Raw genomic sequence first — 14,527 nt, 5'->3', positions numbered from 1 at the left:
TGTGGGGATTAAACATTTCCGGATTGGACCGAGACTTGCCAAGCGGCCTTGGTTTACTACCGGTAGACCGCCTGTCAAGTTTCGTACCGTTTGGACTTCGTTTGATACTCCAATGGTTAACCGAGGGACCGAAAAGGCCTCGTGTGTGTTGCATCCCAACACCCCTCCATGTTGGCCCAAAAACCCACCAAAACCCTCTCCATCATCTAGAGCGTTCGATCACGATCACGTGGCCGAAAACCGCACTTCATTTGGACACTCCTAGCTCCCTCTACCTCTATAAATAGACCCCCTCCGAAATCCGGATCTCCTTCTCCCCTAAAACCCTAACTTAGCTCCCCTCGCCGCCGGATGTGTCCGAACCGGACCGGACACGTCCGCCCAATCCGCCGCCGCCAATCCCGCGCTGCCACCTGTCCCGGGAGGGCGCCCACATCACCGCCGCCGCGCCGGCCCGCCCGAGCCCGCGGGAGGCCCCCGCGGCCCGTTCCTCCGCCTCCCCGCACCCGCGCCTTCGCCCGCACCGCGCCGCCTCCTCCCTCGAGTCCAGTCGCCGGCGCCGCCGCGAGCTGCCGCCGGATCTTCGCCGCCCGCCGACCTCGCCGCACCTCTCCACCCGCGGCCACTCCGGTGACCGCGCCCGCCTCCGCCGTCACCAACTCCGGCGTCCACCCAGCCGGCCTCGTCCTCCTCCCCGCGACAAGCCCACTCCGGTGAGCAAGTCCACTCCGGCGAACAGTACTTCCGGCGAGCATCGGTTCCTGTGCACGATCTGGATCCAGATCTGAGAGTGCCTCGGTTGACTTTTCTGCCCGAAACCCTAGTTCATATTGCCATGTTCATCGTGCGATATCTCCACATCCATAGCTCCGTTTTGGGCATATAGCGTATAAAAATGTTCGTCTCAGAGAGTACATCATTTCATTCCATTGCATCATTTTCATTTGAGTTCATCTTGATGCCCGAGATGCTGTTAGAAGAGTGCTACTTGAGATAATTGTCAGATCTGCTACTCCATTTAGATATTTGTCATTTTTGCCATGATTAATGTGTGCATGATATGCCCATGAGCTCTACATATGTTTTGTTAAGGGTTTTGCCATCTTTCCAGAGGTGCAACCCATGTATTTTTGTGATGTGTGTGGTGACTAGCACAAGCTTGCAAAGTGAGGCACTTGGTAATGCTGATTTCAGGGACTTAGCATTTCCACTAAGTCCTTGAGCTGTTTATCTCATATGGCCATATGTTCATATTGTTTCCTAGTGATCCGTGCCTCTTTCGAGGATGATAGTAAGGATGTTTTGTTAATCTTGTAGTGCTCTATCCATACATGTCTTTGTTTGCAATTATGGAGCACCCTAGCTTGAGTCAATCGAGCTCTACTTTTGCTACTTCGTGAATCCGGGCAGATTGTCTTCTTGTTAGCGATTTTGCCGATGATGTTGTAGTTGATCCGTGCATGCTATGCTATTGCTCTTGCCATGTCTAGCTTGCATTTTATGTATTCTTGATGGATGTATTCTTAGCTTGTCATGAATTGCTCTGTAGTGAGTGCATCGAGCTCGTAAACATGCCTACTTGATGTCTGTTTCAGCATGCTCTAGTTTTCACTAAGTCTGAGAACTGATTATGTTTTTGCCATGCTCACATGCTTGAAATTGTATTTTCTGATCCCTTTTGGCTCAAGGTCACTAAGGGACTTTTGTTAAGCTCTTTGAGTAGCTCCATGCCATGCTTTACTTTGACATGTTCAGGTCCTGTAGCATATAGTTTTCATGCTCCGAAGAGTGCTATCTGATCTGAAATTGCAGACAAGTGTTAATTTCACAAAGTCTGAGATCTGTTTACCATATGCATTTTTGCCATGCTTGTTTGAACCTGTTAATGGATGAATTGGCCGTAGCTCAATGCTAGACTTTTGTTAAGCATCATGAATGCATCCCTGCCATGTATTTTTATGCCATGTTTGAATGTTGTAGCATGTTCATATCATTACATTTAGATGGCTACTTGCTGTAAATCGCAAAACGTGACCATATTTGAATTGCTTGCCATTTCCAAACCGTACCTCCGATTCCGGCGTTCTTTATATCGTTTTCAAGCGATTTCATCTCGTATTTCCAGTGGCACACTTGGATTTCCAAGTTGAGGCCAGGTTCATGCATCCCTTGTCAAATCTTGCATATGCATCCCGCATCGCATCCCGCATAGCATACCATCTTTGCATCATATTGATTGAGCTTTGCACGTGGTTGATTGTGTTCCGTTTGCTTGTTTGTCTTGTTTGGGTAGAGCCGGGAGACGAGGTTGCTAACGAGGAGCCCGTTGAGTTTGCTTTCGAGGATCCAGTCAACTCTGACAACTTTGCAGGCAAGATGATCATACCCTCGAAATCACTACTATCTTTGCTTTGCTAGATGCTCGCTCTTTTGCTATGCCAATGCTACGATGCCTACCATTTGCTTTCAAGCCTCCCAAATTGCCATGTCAAACCTCTAACCCACCATGTCCTAGCAAACCGTTGATTGGCTATGTTACCGCTTTGCTCAGCCCCTCTTATAGCGTTGCTAGTTGCAGGTGAAGATTGGAGACCGTTCCTTGTTGGAACATTATATTACTTGTTGGGATATTATTATATTGCCATGTTATCTCAATGCATCTATATACTTGGTAAAGGGTGGAAGGCTCGGCCTCTCGCCTAGTGTTTTGTTCCACTCTTGCCGCCCTAGTTTTCCGTCATATTGGTGTTATGTTCCCGGATTTTGCGTTCCTTACGCGGTTGGGTTATAATGGGAACCCCTTGATAGTTCGCCTTGATTAAAGCTTTTCCTGCAATGCCCAACCTTGATTTTACCATTTGCCACCTAGCCTCTTTTTCCCTTGGGTTTCCGGAGCCCGAGGGTCATCTCATTTTAAACCCCCCCCCCCGGGCCAGTGCTCCTCTGAGTGTTGGTCCGAACCAGGCAGCCAGCGGGGCCACCTCGGGAAAACTCGAGGGTTGGTTTTACTCGTAGCTTGACCTATCTGAGTGTGCCCTGAGAACGAGATATGTGCAGCTCCTATCGGGATTTGTCGGCACATTCGGGCGGTGTTGCTGGATTTGTTTTAACCTGTCGAAGTGTCTTGAAGAACCGAGATACCGAGTCTGATCGGAACGTCTCGGGAGGAGGTCTATTCCTTCGTTGACCGTGAGAGCTTGTCATGGGCTAAGTTGGGACTCCCCTGCAGGGATTTGAACTTTCGAAAGCCGTGCCCGCGGTTATGGGCAGATGGGAATTTTTTAATGTCCGGTTGTAGATAACTTGAACCTTAACTTAATTAAAATGAATCAACTGAGTATGTTACCGTGATGGCCTCTTCTCGGCGGAGTCCGGGAAGTGGACACGGTGTTGGAGTAATGCTTGCGCAGGCTGCTCTCTAGTTTCTCGCTCGCGCTTTGCCTCCTCTTCTCGCTCTCTTTTGCGAACAGGATAGCCCCCACATATGCTAGTCGCTTGTTGCAGCTCCACATATATTTACCTTGCCATACCTATTAAGCTTAAATAGTCTTGATCGCGATGGTGCGAGATTGCTGAGTCCCTGTGGCTCACAGATTACTATTACACCAGATGCAGGGCCTGACAATTCCGCTCCAACTGACGCGCTCGAGCTCAAGTAGGAGTTCGACGAGGACTCTCAACGATACTATGTTTCCTTTCCTGATGATCAGTAGTGGTGCCCAGTTGGGGGTGATCGGGACCGTGTCGCATGTTGGGTTATCTTTTATTTTGGCGCCGTAGTCGGGCCATGAGTGTTTGAATGATGTAATGTTATTTATGTACTTGATTGACGTGGCGAGTGTAAGCCAACTATGTTATCTCCCCTTTTATTATCTATATATTGCATGGGATGTTGTGAAGATTGCCTAACTTGCGACATATGCCTTCAAAGCGATTATGTCTCTAAGTCGTGCCTCGACACGTGGGAGCTATAGTCGCATCGAGGGTGTTACAGGCATATAGGTTGACGTCGCTGCCGACGAGGTCTCGTGCGGGCAGCAGCATGACCTTGACTTCGCCGGCGCCGTCATGCCCCCAGCCAGAGCCGGAGGTCAACAGCAACTCCGGCAACGACCGCGACTCCAACGGAAAACCGGTTAGTCATCTATACCCATTTGTGCAGCAAACATATCATGTGTTTTCTTTGGTTACTCCCACACCCTCTCTAATTATTATTTTTGGAATACAAATCCTATGGTTATGTTCTCTCAGTCCATGAAATCAGAGTAATTAAGATCCGTTAGATGCATGTAGTGTATTGATTGTTTGAATGGTATCCGTATAGGGTTTGCGATTGATTGTTTGTTCTGTACAAATGATTTTTTTTGCTAATAATCCGTCTAGGGTTAGTGTGCGTTCTAATAATTCATGGCCAGATCTTGAGAATTGATTTTGAATGTCCTACATATATGTTTGTGCCTTTTTATTCTTCCGGATCTTGACAATTGATTTTGAATGTCCTGCATGTATGTTTCTGCCATTTTTTCAGATTGGTATGTATACAGATGAGGCTCCGGCCGGCGGCGCCGCCGGTTGTAGATCTTGCACCCGGCAGTGCGGCCAGAAGCGTCATCGGCTCCCCTTCATCTGAGGAACCCGTAGAATCTCCGGCGAACCACATCAGCGATCTGCCAGACGCCATCCTTGGGGGGATCATCTCCCTTCTATCCACCATGAATGGTTGCCGCACACAAGTCCTCGCATCTCGGTGGTGCACTCAGTGGTGCACTGTGCCTCTTAATCTCGACTGTCGTGAGCTAACTGTCAATGATGAGTCTGAACTCCCCGAAGCCATCAACTCCTCCCAACAGGGCTCCGTTCAACGCATTCACATCCCGACATGCTACCTGCTGGACATACCCTTCACGGTGGCGCCTGGATAACATCTCGTCAATTCAAAAAACTCGAGCAGCTTGAGTTCTACCATGACTATGTATGTAACATACCACGAACCGGTGTATATGTGCCCTCACCACCGATCTCCATCTCGTGGGTTTCCTCCTCTCTCTCCACATCGCCGCCTTCGCCCTATGCCATCTAGCACACAATATGGTAGAAATGCTTTGACTACCACTGCTAAATAAACTTGCGCTTGTGGTGGTTGATCTGTCGGAGGCCGCATTGCATAGCATCATCCACTCCAGATGCCCTGCCCTGGAGTGCTTGCTGCTTGTTTTTGGAATAGAAATTCATAGTCGTTGTCTCAAAATAAAGTCGCCTCACCTTTTAAGCATGGGAATTCTTTTTTTTTGGATATGATCTCATCATCAAAGATGCCCCTTCACTTCAAAGGTTGCTCCTTGATTCTACTATAGTACCTTCAAAAATAAATGTAGTCTCTACGCCTAAACTAGAGGCCTTGGGTGCAATTTGTGATCCTTTAGATGGTCCAAGATGGTGTTTGGCTCCACATCTATTGAGGTATTGTATATTACTCACGTACACTTTTTTAATTTGCATTTTTTGTTTGTGCTCATAAGTTAAGTATCATCTTGGAGTACACTTTTGATACTGATATTATGTTCTATGCTCAATGAAGAGCTTGTCCATCGTATCAGTGGTGGTGGATTCTGTCAAGACCTTACATATCAGTATGTGGTATTTTGATCTGAACACGATTATTGACTTGCTGCAATGCTTTCCATGTCTGGAGAATTTGTATATATAGGTGATGATTTCACGCACATTGAAAGCCCATATATAATGTACTATAATTAATCATTCAGCTATCGCTCTTTCAACATACTCTTTTTTAGACATTAACTATTTTCAATCTTCATCTCTATCTAGGCACTAACACAAGGAGAAAAAGGTATAACCAATCGATGGTTGCAGAAGCACCGGGATTTTCTCATATCTCATGACATTCGTTTGGCGACAGAAACGCTGGAAGGACATGCATCCAACCCTTCAAACACTAGCTTTGTCACATTCTTCATGTTGAATGTGAGGGCACTATTGTCCGTGAGGATTAGGTTTTGTAACAAAAAATTTCTCACGACTGCAAGTGTTGAACAACATAAAAAGAAGTTTTAGGTGGACAAAAGGGCTTCTGAATGTGCTCGGCTTCTATGTACAACAACTTGTCCTCATGTACCAGTAGAATTTCTAGCCCGGGATCTTGATTTTATGGATCAGAATGATCCATTTGATTGTGTCTTCCCAAAACTTTGGTATAGTTAGATGTTATTGCCCTTTTTAATCTAGATTTTGTCTAAACCTGATGAAAATTAATCCTCGTGCTTTTGGACCGTTTGTAAGCTGAAGCTAGATATTGTTGCCCTTTTCAACTCGGTTTTGACCCATATTTTCTTGCATACTGGGCCAAATACTTGCCATTTCTTTAATTAAGACATAAATATTATGAGCAATCACAACATAGGGAAAGAACGTCACTCTCGTCGGATCCTTGAGATCATTGTTCATTACAGAACCCGCAAGTTCTTAGCGCCCGCAGCACCCACAAACTTATTTTCAGCTAGCACACCAAATATGTTGTAATTCTTAATAAGAAAAGTTGCATGGTAGTGACATATTTGGATTCTAACATTTGGGACCCACGAGGAAAAATCCTATCCAAGGCGGTGTCGACTTGATAGTAAACATTGAGAAACCTGGTTTTAAAATTATTGTAAATCTAAAACTCGCCTGAAAATCATGAAACTTGGTATGGTATTATGATATGGCACCAACATGCTGTGGTAAAAAGTTAGTCCAATTTGGGACAAGTTTTGGTATAAACTTCTTACAAACTGGAGCTTGTCTCAAAAAGCATCATGGTTCTAAGAGGGAACTTGTCACCTATGTGTGCGAAACGACGTACGCTGTCTCTTCCTGCCTTGATTTATTTTACATAGGAAACATGCAACTATAGGAGCGTCATCCTAAAAATATGAAATTATTCAGTGTTCGTTTTGCCTTTTTATACATTGTTTGAGTTCTCTAGGCATTTTGGAACATACTTTGATGTGCGCAAAGTTCATATGTGTACTAGCCACCTATGTAATTGGATGTTCAACCTGTTTATGGAATCAAGTCCTTATAAATTATAAATACACATGTTGTTGATCTGTGTGCAATGACATCGCACACGGACCATACTAGGGAACCCGTCGCTGATGATTTCATCAATAACTGACTTTTGTATACCAGCAAGCGTTTGCCCACAACACACACGGCTTATTAGCAGCAATCATCTGTGTTATTGTCGGTCTTCGCACACATTTCTAATTACAGACCTGATTTCCATGTATCACACACGTCTTCTTAAGTTGAACCGTTCCTATTCTCTTGGCTGAACGCAAAAAGTTCATGGGAATGAACTGTATGCCCTCTATCGCACACACCTTGATCTAGCTGACCATTTCTGTTGTGTTGCCTAATCCAAAACAGTTCATCTGAGTGAACTGTATGTCGTATATCGCACACACACCTTGATCTGGCTGACCGTTTCTGTTGTCTTTGCTCATCACAAACAGTTCATCGAGGTGAACTGTATGCTGTATATCGCACACACTTTCATCTGGTTGCCCGTTTATATTGTTAAGCTCATCGCAAACAGTTCATTCGAGTGAATTGTATGCCACGCATCGCACACGCAACTATAATCTAAAACGTGTTTGTTGTCTACGCCATCACAAACATTTTGTATCTTTTTGGCGGTTTTACTACATCACCGTTCGCGATTAATGCTCCGCACACAGTTTCACCGAAGGGTCTCTGATTGTAGAGTCGCGCTAGCAGCATCCTGCAGTAGCGCATGTTGTGTTTCGAGGATGAGGGTGAAGGGGAAGCTCACACGTATGATTTTGAGAAGCCTGGTGTTCAGGTCCGCCTCCCGAAATAAGAGGCAGAGCACATTGCCAACTTTCTGAAGATGCATCAACAACTGCGAGATCAACAGATGTAGATGCAACTTCTAAATGATCTTGTCGAGCATGAAATCAGTGAACTTTGATTTTAATTTGACAATTATGCACTATGAAGAATATTTATGTTGAGCTATATTTGGAATATGTATTCTTAAGTATGAATAATTTGTATTTGTGTGCATTACTTATTGTTTGACCAAGATGATCAACATGCAAGTGTTTGCATGTATTTGATGTTTTGAAAGTAGGGATTGTGATTGCAAATTGAGTTATTTGAGGGTCGCCCACTCATTGTGGCGCGTTCGGGGATGTATAGGGGCCGGATTAGGCAATTACGGTTGTAGACGCTCTTAGAGCATCAACAGCCGGCGACCTCAAACTTGTCGCAAACGCTGGGCAGGCTGACAGGTCAGTGAACGGTCACAAAAAACTGACCTCTCTGGGTGCCTCAAACCGTCCTCAGACGCCCGGATTGTCCAGCGCCTCTCATATCCAGTCGAAAAAAATGGGGCGGCCCGAACCCGTCCGCCACGTCAGCCCGACCCACCCCGCCCCACATATATCCCCTTCGATGAACCCTTGACCTTAGTCCACTCCACTCTCCGTCCTCCTCTTTACAAGCCGCCCCCTCTTCCCAATCTGTCCTCTCCTCTCCCAATCCGATCCATGGCGGACGAACGCAGCGGCTCCGACTCCAATGGCGACGAGAGTGACATCAACGCGGTCGCTCTCCGCATTGCTTTGCGCCGTTCCCATTTAGATTAGGGCGTGACAGGAGCGGAGGTAGCTCACAGAGTGACGCGTCGTTCCCCTTCGCCTGCCATCGCAGTGCGGGCGACGTTGCCGGGCCGTCTTGTCTGGCGTGCAACACCGGTGGGACGTAATCCGCTCTGTCCCACTCCAGGTATCCGCCCTGCCTCCACCACGTCCATTCTACCTCCGGAGAGCGTCCACGAGCACCGTTGGGTGCTTGTGCCCTCGCCGACGCCAGGCAGGTCGAGGACGCCCGAGTCGGAGGCGCGGGTCGCACGTCGCAAGCGGCAACGCACGGGGGAGGCTATGGCGGCGAGCAACCCGCAGGCAAGGCGACAGGCACTCGCACGCGCCGGTTAATCTCGAGGACGTGGTCATTGCGTCCGTCCTCCCACGCTCCTTGACAATGGCGGAGACAGAAGCATATCGATTGTGGCGGAAGAACGCCAAGGCGCTCCGGCTCACTATCGAGCTGTCGGAGCGCGAGGCGTCGGCGAAGGCGGCGATGAAGGCCTCGGCTCACTATCGCCGGTGGAAGGCACCGACAAAGGCACGCCGAGGAGAAGGAATGATTGCTCTGAAGGCTTGTCGGGTGTCACATGGAGCTGGCGGACGACTCCGATGCCCTTCCCCGTTTAATTAAGTATTTTTTATCAATCGTATTTTATGGTACTTTTCAATTGAAACCACATCTTTTGGTTGTCCGATGATCGCTGATGCTACAATTATGCCCGATATAACTAGACTTGGTGCTAGTTCGTTGACGCCTGCGTTTATTTCCATACGTGCATGTATTGCATGGATATGAGGGGCTGGATTTGACATACACGAGTGTGGATGCAACAAAATAGAGAATGCTCGGTCAGTGCATGCAGACGTGCCGAACACATCCGCGGACATTGGAGGAGTGGATTTGATGGACAGGGATCAGGTGACATGCACCTTTGCATGTCACCGTGTGAGAGAGGGATTGACGCCCACATTCCAACGATGCTTTTATCAACGGAACGAAACCCGGCTGAAGCTCGGAATCAACAAGAAACATAATGCAGAGCAAAAGCAAAAAACAGAACGAGTCGTAATGGAAGAACACAGGGATTGAGAAAGAATTTACATCAAAGTGCGCTATGAATCAAATTCTCCTACCACACTTGTTTGCGACCAGCAAACACATAACCAAAAAATAGAAAGAAAAAGGAACACAAATCACATGATTGATCACAACGATGAATGCAAGAACAAAAAGAAAGCAGGGACGAGAGCTCCCAAGAACACCTCAAAACGCATTCTTATTGCTAATTACTACGCAGAGCTCTCGTCGTCTCACTGCCATGAACCGTGTGAAGTAGCTAGAACAGAGCAGAGCAGATCACCACCTCCTCTGCAAGAACGCTTGCCGGTCATTCTCGACGGCCCCCGTCGACGGGCGGTCGAGGCGGCCGACAACGGCCGTCTTGAAGTTGAACGCCTCCTCCACCCGGTTGCACGACCGCTGCATTCCGACCCCGCTCAGGCTGGCCCGGGACTCCACCACCACCACCTCGCTCAGCGGCACCCGCTTCCTGTTCGTGGGGGGCTCCGGCCGCTGCTTCGGCGCGCTGTGCGACCGCACTTTTGCCTCGAACGACTGCGTGCTGGACATGTAGCTGGGGCAGTTGAGCAGAGACGACGACGAGTAGCCGCCGCCGCACAGGCTCTTGGTCGGGGTGGCCGGCGCGTTCGCGTTCATGTACCGCGGCGTGCACTGCGCCGTCGCCGGCCGGGCCTTCTCCATCGCGCACCAGTCGTACTCCGGGAGGTGGCGCGGGGTCGGCACGGCGATGCGGGGCGGCGCGCCGCCTGGCATGTGGCACGGCAGCAGCAGCGGCGACGACATGGGGTTGGCGGCGGCGCACCACTCCTCGCACGGGTCGAGCAGCGGGGAGCTCGCCCGGCGCGACGACGACCGAGATTTGGGCCTGCCGGTGTCCATCTCCACGATCTTGGGGCTCCGGTCGTACCCGTAGGACGACGACTCGATACTCGCCGACAGTCTCCGGCTGTACGCCGCCACCCCGTGCTCGCTCCGCGTGTCGTCCGCGTACCGCTCCTGCTGCACCACAACCATTGCACATGACATGATTTCCGTTAGAATCGTCGCCATTGATTACAGATGGAGTACGTTGACAAACGGAATCAAAAAAACATACGGAGTAGTTTAATTGATGGCCTACCAAGGAGCGGCGCGGCCGGAAAGAAGAATGGTGGAGCTGCGGGAGAGCGGCGCTGGCGACGGCGCGGTGGGCGCGCATGCTGGCCTGCGCGCGCACCAGCGCCTGCATGCTCTGCAGCGTGGCGGCCGCCTGCTTTCGCACGAGGTAGCCGCGCACCAGCGCCTGCAGCTTCACGAGCGCCTTGAGCGCACGCAGCGCCTTCTTAGCCTGCAAACCAGCGCGAGATTTCGTCACGGCAAGAACACAGCGCAGCAGGAGATCGCTGTATTCTGATTGATGCTTACCAAGAAGCCTCGGAATGCCGTCTGGATCCGGACCGCCGCGGCCGCCGGTCCGCGGTGCTCGCCGGCGTGGGCGGCGCGGCCCTTGTTGGTGAGCCGCACGACAGCGACGGCGGCATGGGCCGCAGCCACGGCTGCGTCGGCCGCCGCTTGGGTGGCGGCCGCCACGGCGATGGCGTGCTTGCTCTGCTCCCGCTCCGTCTCGTCGTACACCGACCTGAGCCAGGCCGCCTCAGCCGCCCTCGCGATCGCAACGTTGCCCCCGCGCGCCGACGTAGCCGCAGCGGTGGCAGCGGCCTCCGCCGAGTCCCGCGACGACTTGCCGAAACTCCACCGCTTGGCATTGGTTGGCGGAGGTATCGGCTTCTGGTCCTTGCTCTGCTCCTTCTTACCGCCGCCTCCTAGGAAGCCCCGGATCCAGCGCGCCGCCTTGCCCATCGCCGGACCTGAGGACTCCGGCCGGCGAGAGGCGGCGGTGGGCAGGGCCTGCTAGTGAACAAAGAGAGCAGTGGGAAGCGTGAGTGAGCTAGTAGAAAAAGAAGGGGAGGTTTGAATAAGAGAGGGAAACGGAAGGGGGCGCGTGGATGGCGTCGGGCCGGAGATAAAAAGGGGGCTACCTACGCGATGAGGGCAGCCATTAGCGCAGGGCCCTCTCTCGTTAATTAATTAATTCATTAAAGGATTTATTAAAGAAATGAATTAGCGACGTCCAAGGAAGCGACATTTGCCATGCAAGAGATTTTGGGCGACCCAAGGTTCAAAAAGGGACAGCGTACGCCCAAAAAGACTCGAACAAGAAAGGGGAATTTAAAGGTGGCCAGCTCGAGAAGGATGGATGGGAACTCATTTTTGGCACCCAAAAGCCTTACTTGCAAATATGTTTTGTACGTGAGGAGGAAAGAAGGAAAACAATGGAACATCTTTCATTTTATTATCCCTGGCCGGGCCCTCCACTGCCCATCTGCCGCTGCCCCCCAGCCCCAGCGGCCAAGTTGCCAAGAAAAGCCCACACCCAAACCCAACAGCGGCACGAGGGAGGGAGATGCGGCCACGGAACAAGACAATGCACGCATGCATGACTCCAAACTCCACACAGTAGGTCCAGTGCATGCCCAGATCGACCAAGCAACCCTACAAATTTCAATAACGCGCGCGCATGACAGAGATCGGGACGGGCGGCCGGAGATGCGATTAGACCGTCTCCAGTGCTCCCTTTTTTCTCGCTGGTGAACAGAAGCTCGACTCCCAGTCACTGTTCCCTCCTTCGCAGGCGCGGGCATGCACACATGACTGCGCGCATATACCACGTACGAACCACTGCTAGGCTGGGCATGGCAAAAGGCTACAGCCATATGGATCGCACGTACCAGCACGAGCGTACCGCCCACGACCGCCAAGAGGCAACGGACCAAGATATCCTTGGGTGTTGAGATCTGACGATGAGTGATCGTGGGGACGTCACCGAGCCAGGACAAGATCACAAGACCCAGCTCCCTATCTCCTACGGATTCTCTCCTTCCTTGTAGCTATAGCTAGCCTGGCAAAGCTAGCTCCGGCTGCAAAAGGTGACGCCAAAAGTTGCTTAAATAGGCCTGGAAGACCAGTGGGGAAAGGAGGAGGAGGAGGAGGGGAAAAAGCCAATCCATCCATGCAAGATGCAAGTGCAAGGCTTCCCTTTGGTACTCCATAATCTAAACGTACAGTGAAAGAAAGAAATATGAGGTTTGTTGGTTCCGTTGGCCCATATGGTTGCCATCATGCATGCTTCGCGCTTGCGCTTGCGCTTGCGCTTGCAGGTCTGGCTGTGGTTGCGCACGATGATGGTGCCGCCTGCATGTGGGTCTACGTGTGTTAACATGCAGGTAACAGGGTACACGTGCATCTCTGTATCTTTTAACATGCACCACGCTGCGCTACATGGACGGATGGTACGACCGTACCGCCGTGTGTGTGTCGCCGTAAGCAAGCATGATGATGCCTTTTGCCATCAAGAGGAGAGGAGAGGAGAGGAGAGCATGCGAACGCAATCAAAGCGTGGCGCGGGCCGTGCGTCTGTGGGTCGCTTTGTTTTGCTCCCCTTGGAAGGTACTCCTAGTCCTGCTCGGTCCAGTAGACTAGGTTTTGAATTCGAACCTTGCTTTGTTTTGCGAGGGAAATTTGAGCAGCTGGTGTGGTACGTGGCTGATATTAGTGTACCGGCACTAGTGACGGCAGGCGTGCGGTACAGTACATTGATTGTGGATGCCGTATTCATCCCAAGCATGTATTGCGTGCAGACGAGAAATGATCCATTCTTGTTCTTTTCAAGGGAAAAAACATGATCCGTTCTTCCACCAGATGTAAATATTACTACATACTGTGTGTAATTAACGGAGTAAGTACGTACCAGCATATACTCCCTCCGTTCCAAATTACTTGTCGTGGTTTTAGCAAGTACGTAGTTTTCAATCCACCGTCTGGCCCGGGCGACTGGACTTGCTGCAGAAGCTACGCATGGCATCAATCACCATGATCCGCTAGTGGGCAATGGCCATCGATTAGCACTTGAAATGTTACTGCTGCGGTTTCGTAGACCGCAGGGGCCAGGGGTAAAGAGGAAGCAAGCAAGCCAAGCCAAGCCAAGCCAGCACTTGATGATGCGAATTTGAACCCACAGAATCAATTCCTACACCTGGCCGGCGGGCCACCGGATGAGACGCAGTCAAGAACGTGTAGGCTGAACCCTACGGGCGAGACAGGAAAGCAAGCCCACAAAGGCGAATCATCACGGTAAACAAATACTCCCCTGTAGATTTGCACCATCGCGCTCCTCCCTTTCCACCTCCAGCGCTTCTCTCTCTCTCTCTCTCTGTCTGTCTGCACGTGCCGAGCAATTGCCCACCATGCCCCCCGGGCCTGGGTGACCAACCCGATCAACGGAAAACGCAGCGGCTGCGGCGGTCAAACCAGAGGGGCGTTTTGGACAATGCCGCCTGCCATGATGGCCAACTAGCCAATGACGACGTGCGACGGCGATCTCGGCCGATCTTCGCTTTACGGCCAGGGCCAGTCGCTCGTTCGAACGGGAAATACGTAACCCGGGATTCCCGGCGGAATAGGAGTAGCCCAACAGGAGCGGGCCACCTGCTCTGCGTTACTCTACTGCTACTCTGCTTCTCGTGGTAGACTAGTGATAGGTACGTTCCGTTGTGACCCCGTAAATTGTCTGTCACCTGGGCCAGCCTTTACGAATCTACTGTATGGTGTCTGTGCACACTATGATGGAGGAACCTGGGTAGGTCTCCATGCACGCGGGTTCGTATGAGGGAGTAAGCCCGACTCAGGCCCGGCCGGTAACGTTCATGGTCTGCACACCTTCAAGTACGTAATA

General features: G+C 50.6%; 1 protein-coding gene across 3 annotated transcripts; it reads right to left on the bottom strand.

Annotated features, from left to right (window-relative positions):
- Positions 1–9,757: 9,757 nt before the first annotated feature.
- LOC123041301 (protein IQ-domain 26) lies at positions 9,758–12,698 on the bottom strand. 3 transcript variants are annotated; one of them, XM_044463944.1, is made up of 4 exons: positions 12,525–12,698; positions 11,161–11,646; positions 10,877–11,083; positions 9,758–10,755 (listed from the first exon to the last, which is right to left on the bottom strand). In XM_044463944.1, the coding sequence occupies exons 2-4, from the start codon at positions 11,593–11,595 to the stop codon at positions 10,033–10,035; spliced, it is 1,365 nt and encodes a 454-aa protein (XP_044319879.1). In that variant the 5' UTR covers positions 11,596–11,646; positions 12,525–12,698; the 3' UTR covers positions 9,758–10,032. The 3 variants fall into 3 exon arrangements, with proteins under 3 accessions (XP_044319879.1, XP_044319886.1, XP_044319889.1); XM_044463951.1 differs by lacking the exon at positions 12,525–12,698 and adding an exon at positions 11,775–12,101; XM_044463954.1 differs by lacking the exon at positions 12,525–12,698 and having other exon boundaries at positions 9,758–10,752; positions 11,161–11,741.
- Positions 12,699–14,527: the final 1,829 nt, after the last annotated feature.

This window comes from Triticum aestivum, chromosome 1A, assembly GCF_018294505.1.
Source record: "Triticum aestivum cultivar Chinese Spring chromosome 1A, IWGSC CS RefSeq v2.1, whole genome shotgun sequence".
In the NCBI taxonomy this organism is placed as follows: Eukaryota; Viridiplantae; Streptophyta; class Magnoliopsida; order Poales; family Poaceae; genus Triticum; species Triticum aestivum.
Note: the sequence above shows the minus strand (reverse complement) of the source record. Positions and strands in the feature narration are given on the sequence as shown.